At 49.2% G+C, this 7,467-nt stretch overlaps 1 protein-coding gene across 1 annotated transcript in view; it reads right to left on the bottom strand.

Moving 5' to 3' along the window:
• phf24 (PHD finger protein 24) overlaps window positions 1-7,467 on the bottom strand; it is a 38,133-nt gene that overhangs the window by 8,959 nt on the left and 21,707 nt on the right. Inside the window, exon 3 of the mRNA XM_067982091.1 lies at window positions 2,221-2,299. Within this exon, the coding sequence (XP_067838192.1) occupies window positions 2,221-2,299 (79 nt within the window). The remainder of the gene's footprint in view (window positions 1-2,220; window positions 2,300-7,467) is intronic.

Here is a 7,467-nt window from a genome sequence, read left to right as displayed (position 1 = left end):
TACATCGTAGAGTCAGTGAGACAGTGTAAGATCAAGTCACATCGTAGAGTCCAGTGAGACAATGTAAGATCAAGTCACATCGTAGAGTCAGTGAGACAATGTAAGATCAAGTCACATCGTAGAGTCCCAGTGAGACAGTGTAAGATTGAGTCACATCGTAGAGTCCAGTGAGGCAGTGTAAGATTGAGTCACATTGTAGAGTCCATTGAGACAGTGTAAGATCGAGTCATATCGTAGAGTCCATTGAGACAGTGTAAGATCGAGTCACATCCTAGAGTCCAGTGAGACAGTGTAAGATCGAGTCACATCCTAGAGTCCAGTGAGACAGTGTAAGATCGAGTCACATCCTAGAGTCCAGTGAGACAGTGTAAGATCGAGTCACGTCGTAGAGTCCAGTGAGACAGTGTAAGATCGAGTCACGTCGTAGAGTCCAGTGAGACTGTGTAAGATCAAGTCACGTCGTAGAGTCCAGTGAGACAGTGTAAGATCGAGTCACATCGTAGAGTCCAGTGAGACAGTGTAAGATCAAGTCACATTCTAGATTTTGTGAGACAGTGTAAGATCAAGTCACATCGTAGAGTCCAGTGAGACAATGTAAGATCAAGTCACATCGTAGAGTCCAGTGAGATAGTGTAAGATCGAGTCACATCGTAGAGTCCAGTGAGACAGTGTAAGATCGAGTACATCCTTGAGTCCAGTGAGACAGTGTAAGATCGAGTCACATCCTTGAGTCCAGTGAGACAGTGTAAGATCGAGTCACATCGTAGAGTCCAGTGAGACAGTGTAAGATCGAGTCACATCGTAGAGTCCAGTGAGACAGTGTAAGATCAAGTCACATTCTAGATTTTGTGAGACAGTGTAAGATCAAGTCACATCGTAGAGTCCAGTGAGACAATGTAAGATCAAGTCACATCGTAGAGTCCAGTGAGACAGTGTAAGATCGAGTCACACGTAAGTCCAGTGAGACAGTGTAAGATCGAGTCACATCCTTGAGTCCAGTGAGACAGTGTAAGATCGAGTCACATCCTTGAGTCCAGTGAGACAGTGTAAGATCGAGTCACATCGTAGAGTCCAGTGAGACAGTGTAAGATCGAGTCACATCGTAGAGTCCAGTGAGACAGTGTAAGATCGAGTCACATCATAGAGGTCCAGTGAGACAGTGTAAGATCGAGTCACATCGTAGAGTCCAGTGAGACAGTGTAAGATCGAGTCACATCATAGAGTCCAGTGAGACAGTGTGAGATCAAGTCACATCGTAGAGTCCAGTGAAGACAGTGTAAGATCGAGACACATCGTAGAGTCCAGTGAGACAGTGTAAGATTGAGTCACATCGTAGAGTCCAGTGAGGCAGTGTAAGATTGAGTCACATTGTAGAGTCCATTGAGACAGTGTAAGATGAGTCATATCGTAGAGTCCATTGAGACAGTGTAAGATCGAGTCATATCGTAGAGTTCAGTGAGACAGTGTAAGATCGAGTCACATCATAGAGTCCAGTGAGACAGTGTGAGATCAAGTCACATCGTAGAGTCCAGTGAGACAGTGTAAGATCAAGTCATATCCTAAAGTCCAGTGAGACAGTGTAAGATCGAGTCACATCGTAGAGTCCAGTGAGACAGTGTAAGATCAAGTCATATCCTAATGTCCAGTGAGGCAGTGTAAGATCGAGTCACATCGTAGAGTCCAGTGAGACAGTGTAAGATCGAGTCACATCATAGAGTCCAGTGAGACAGTGTAAGATCGAGACACATCGTAGAGTCCAGTGAGACAGTGTAAGATCGAGACACATCGTAGAGTCCAGTGAGACAGTGTAAGATCGAGTCACATCGTAGAGTCCAGTGAGACAGTGTAAGATCGAGTCACGTCGTAGAGTCCAGTGAGACAATGTAAGATCGAGTCACGTCGTAGAGTCCAGTGAGACAGTGTAAGATCGAGTCAGGTTGTAGAGTCCAGTGAGACAGTGTAAGATCGAGTCACGTCGTAGAGTCCAGTGAGACAATGTAAGATCGAGTCACATCGTAGAGTCCACTGAGATGGTGTTGTTACTGACACTTACCTGGTTTTAATCAAAATACAAAGTGATTAGATGATCTGGTTGGGTGACCAAATTCCCAAATTATTTCAGACCAAAGTACTGTCTGAGATAAGAGGAGGCCCGTCAGTGCTGGCAACGGTGGTGTGGGTGAGAGAGGATCCAAGGGCCTGAGCAATATTTGGACTGACCTGGAATGATCCTGCATTGCTGGAAGACCTCTTTCAGGCTGAACATCTCCTCCTCCGTCAATAGAAGGTTCACATTATCCTGAAAGAGAGAGAGGGAGAGAAGTAGAGAGGGGCAGAGAGGGGGAGAGGAGGGAGAGAGAGGGAGGAGAGAGAGGGAGGGAGGAGAGAGAGGGAGGGAGGAGAGAGGGGGAGGGAGAGAGGGAGAGGAGAGAGAAGTAGAAAGGGGTGGAGAGGGGGAGAGAGAGGGAGAGAGAGGGAGGGGGAGAGAGAAAGGGAGGGAGAGAGAGAAAGGGAGGGAGGAGGAGAGGGAGGGAGAGAGAGGGGGAGGGAGAGAGGGAGAGGGAGAGAAGTAGAAAGGGGTGGAGAGGGGGAGAGAGAGGGAGAGAGAGGGAGGGAGAGAGAGAGGGAGGGAGAGAGAGAAAGGGAGGGAGGAGGGAGAGGGAGGGAGAGAGAGGGGGAGGGAGAGAGGAGAGGGAGAGAAGTAGAAAGGGGTGGAGAGGGGGAGAGAGAGGGAGAGAGAGGGAGGGGGAGAGAGAAAGGGAGGGAGAGAGGGAGGGAGGGGGAGAGAGAGAGGGAGAAATGGGAGGAGGAGAAGAGGGGAGGTGAGGAGAGAGGAGAGAGGGTCAGACATGGCTGAGATTGAGGGTGATGTTTATCCTATATGGAGGTTACCCCAGATAGTGTCAGCTGTGCAGGAACCATCAAACGTAGCGGAGTGAAGCACACAGAGTATACACGATGAGATCTACAGGTGAGGGAGACCGTCTGGCCCATCTGGTACTCCCTTATATAGGATCGTACGGTCTGTCCCATCACAGCATCTGCAGATTTTTTTACCTCCAATACCCTACCACTGAATTCAATCGGGCCTCCCACATACATCGTCGGACAGGCAAAGCTGTCTGCCTGTCTCTCAGGTATAGTCTCTCTCTCTCTCTCTCTCTTACTTTGCCTCCCTCCTTCCCTTCCTCCCTGTCTCCATCCCTCCCTCCTTGTCTCCAATCTCTCCTTCCCTGCCTCCCTCCCTGTTTCTCTCTCTCTCTCTCTCTCTCTCTGCCTTCCTCTTCTCTCTCTGCCTTCCTCTCTCTCTCTGCCTCCTTCTCTCTCTCTCTCTCTGCCTCCCCTCTCTCTCTCTCTCTGCCTCTCTCTCTCTCTCTGCCTCCCTCTCTCTCTCTCTCTCTCTCTCTGCCTCCTTCTCTCTCTCCTCTGTCTGCCTCCCTCTCTTTCTGTCTGCCTCCCTCTCTCTCTGCTCTCCCTCTCCCTCTCTCTCTCTCTCTCTGCTCCCTCTCTCTCCTCTCTCTCTCCTCTCTCTGCCCTCCTCATCTCTCTCTCTCCCTCTCTCTCTCTCTGCCTCCCTCTCTCTCTCTCTCTCTCTGCCTCCCTCTCTCTCTCTCTGCCTCCCTCTCTCTCCCTCTCTCTCTGCCTCCCTCTCTCTCTCTCTCTCTCTGCCTCTCTCTCTCTCTCTCTCTGCCTCCCTCTCTCTCTCTCTGCCTCCCTCTCTCCCTCCCTCTGCTCTCTGCCTCCCTCTCTCTCTCTCTCTGCTCTCTCTCTCTCTCTGCCTCCCTCTCTCTCTCTCTCTCTCTGCCTCCTCTCTCTCTCTGCCTCCCTCTCTCTCCCTCTCTCTCTGCCTCCCTCTCTCTCTCTCTCTCTGCCCTCTCTCTCTCTCTCTGCCTCCCTCTCTCTCTCTCTGCCTCTCTCTCTCTCTCTCTCTCTCTGCCTCCCTCTCTCTCTCTCACTCTGCCACTCTTTATCTGTCTCTCTTTATCTGTCTCTCTCTGGTGCTCTGCCTATCTCTCTGATTTAGTCTGTCTCCCTCTCTTTCCCCCCGCCCCAAACCCTCTTGCTCTCACCCTCTAACCCCTCTTACTGTCTGTCTCTCTCTTTCATTCTTTATTTCAAACTCCGTATTGCTATTTAACTGCTGCCTGCTCATTGATAGAGTTTTTTGATGAGGTAACAGTGAGGGTAGATGAGGGCATTGCAGTTGATGTGGTGTATATGGACTTTCAAAAGGCTTTTGATAAAGTGTCGATTGGTAGGCTTTTCTTTAAGATAGCAACATGGATACAGAATTGGCTAAATGACAGGAACAGAGAGTAGTGGTGAACGGTTGTTTTTTGAACTGGAGGGAGGTGTACAGTGGTGTTCCCAGGGGTCAGTGCTGGGACCACTGCTTTTCTTGATATATATTAATGACTTGGACTTGGGTGTACAGAGCACAGTTTCAAAATTTGCAGATGACAAAACTTGGAAGGGTGATGAACAGTGAGGAGGATAGTGATAGACTTCAAGAGGATATAGACAGGCTGGTGGAATGGGCAGACATGTGGCAGATGAAATTTAACCCAGAAAAATGCAAAGTGATACATTTCGGTAGGAAGAACGAGGAGAGGCAATATAAACTAGAGGGCACAATTCTAAAAGGAACAGAGAGATCTGGGGGTATATGTGCACAAATCATTGAAGGTGGCAGGGCAGGTTGATAAAGCGGTTAAAAAAGCTTACAGGATCCTGGGCTTTATAAATAGAGGCATAGAGTACAAAAGTAAGGAAGTCATGATGAACCTTTATAAAACACTGGTTCGGCCACAACTGGAGTATTGTGTCCAGTTCTGGGCACCGCACTTTAGGAAAGATGTGAAGGCCTTAGAGAGGGTGCAGAAGAGATTTACTAGAATGATTCCGGGGATGAGGGACTTTAGTTACGTAGATAGACTGGAGAAGCTGGGGTTGTTCTCCTTGGAACAGAGAAGATTGAGAGGAGATTTGATAGAGGTATTCAAAATCATGAAGGGTCTAGACAGAGTAGATAGAGAGAAACTGTTCCCATTGGTGGAAGGGTCAAGGACCAGAGGGCATAGATTTAAGGTGATTGGCAAAAGAACCAAAGGTGACATGAGGAAAAACTTTTTTTTACACAGCGAGTGGTTAGGATCTGGAATGCACTGCCAGAGGGGGTGGTGGAGGCAGATTCAATCATGGCCTTCAAAAGGGAACTGGATAAGTACTTGAAAGAAAAAAATCTGCAGGGCCACGGGGATAGGGCGGGGGAGTGGGACCAGCTGGATTGCTCTAGCATAGAGCCGGCACGGACTCGATGGGCTGAATGGCCTCTTTCCGTGCTGTACCCTTTCTATGATTCTATGATGTGATCCCTCTATCTCTCCATCCTGCGTTCTCCTTGAACGTCTCTTTTTTTTTCTGCCTCTGTCAATTTTTTGACACTGATTCCAGCCACCGATATAAACAGAAACCAACATGTTAAAAGCAGTCGGCTGGTCTGAGGACAATCAGACTCTGCTTCAGTGATTCCTGCATGACCTTGAGTCTGGCCCACCCAAACAACTGCAGACAAACAATTCAAGTGTTGTCTCAGGCCACACAGCAGCAGCAATGGGAGCTGCTGTATAGGAAGGGAGGCGATGACTTGTACACCAACAGGTAGAAAATGGTGAAAACAAAAGACAAAAAAGGCATTGCCAGTGGATCAAACAAACATTGAGACCATTGCGAGTGAGTGATAGGGATTTACAAAGTTCGGTAAACCCCGTCATTGCCCAAACAGAAGACCTTATTTGTGTTTACATTACTACGTTCCACTTTAAATGGACACGCCCTCTCTCCATGGCTCATTCGAACAACAAGCACTCAGGGCTTCAAGGGAAATATCCGCACCAGTTTTTATTTGGCCAGAGTGATGTCCTTCTCTTTCGCTCCAAATCCCGGAATTAACCCCGATGTGTCCCTCAACTTGCTCCTCAAACATTCCCAGTTCAGGCACAGCACGGGTTAGATACAGAGTGAAGCTCCCTCTACACTGTCCCATCAAACACTCCCAGGGCAGGTACAGCACGGGTTAGATACAGAGTAAAGCTCCCTCTACACTGTCCCATCAAACACTCCCAGGGCAGGTACAGGGTTAGATACAGAGTAAAGCTCCCTCTACACTGTCCCATCAAACAGTCCCAGGGCAGGTACAGCACGGGTTAGATACAGAGTAAAGCTCCCTCTACACTGTCCCATCAAACACTCCCAGGGCAAGTACAGCACGGGTTAGATACAGAGTAAAGCTCCCTCTACACTATCCCATCAAACACTCCCAGGGCAGGTACAGCACGGGTTAGATACAGAGTAAAGCTCCCTCTACACTGTCCCATCAAACACTCCCAGGGCAGGTACAGCACGGGTTAGATACAGAGTAAAGCTCCCTCTACACTGTCCCATCAAACACTCCCAGGGCAGGTACAGCACGGGTTAGATACAGAGTAAAGCTCCCTCTACACTGTCCCATCAAACACTCCCAGGGCAGGTACAGCACGGGTTAGATACAGAGTAAAGCTCCCTCTACACTGTCCCATCAAACACTCCCAGGGCAGGTACAGGGTTAGATACAGAGTAAAGCTCCCTCTACACTGTCCCATCAAACAGTCCCAGGGCAGGTACAGCACGGGTTAGATACAGAGTAAAGCTCCCTCTACACTGTCCCATCAAACACTCCCAGGGCAGGTACAGGGTTAGATACAGAGTAAAGTTCCCTCTACACTGTCCCGTCAAACACTCCCAGGACAGGTACAGCAGGGGTTAGATACAGAGTATAGTTCCCTCTACACTCTCCCATCAAACACTCCCAGGGCAGGTACAGCATGGGTTAGATACAGAGTAAAGCTCCCTCTACACTGTCCCATCAAACACTCCCAGGGCAGGTACAGCACGGGTTAGATACAGAGTAAAGCTCCCTCTACACTGTCCCAAAAAACACTCCCAGGGCAGGTACAGCACGGGTTAGATACAGAGTGAAGCTCCCTCTACACTGTCCCATCAAACACTCCCAGGGCAGGTACAGCACGGGTTACATACAGAGTAAAGCTCCCTCTACACTGTCCCATCAAACACTCCCAGGGCAGGTACAGCATGGGTTAGATACAGAGTAAAGCTCCCTCTACACTGTCCCATCAAACACTCCCAGGGCAGGTACAGCACGGGTTAGATACAGAGTAAAACTCCCTCTACACTGTCCCAAAAAACACTCCCAGGGCAGGTACAGCACGGGTTAGATACAGAGTGAAGCTCCCTCTACACTGTCCCATCAAACACTCCCAGGGCAGGTACAGCACGGGTTAGATACAGAGTAAAGCTCCCTCTACACTGTCCCATCAAACACTCCCAGGGCAGGTACAGCACGGGTTAGATACAGAGTAAAGCTCCCTCTACACTGTCCCATCAAACACTCCCAGGGCAGGTACAGCA

The sequence above is a fragment of the Heptranchias perlo genome, chromosome 4 (assembly GCF_035084215.1).
Source record: "Heptranchias perlo isolate sHepPer1 chromosome 4, sHepPer1.hap1, whole genome shotgun sequence".
NCBI classification, from domain to species: domain Eukaryota; kingdom Metazoa; phylum Chordata; class Chondrichthyes; order Hexanchiformes; family Hexanchidae; genus Heptranchias; species Heptranchias perlo.
Note: the sequence above shows the minus strand (reverse complement) of the source record. Positions and strands in the feature narration are given on the sequence as shown.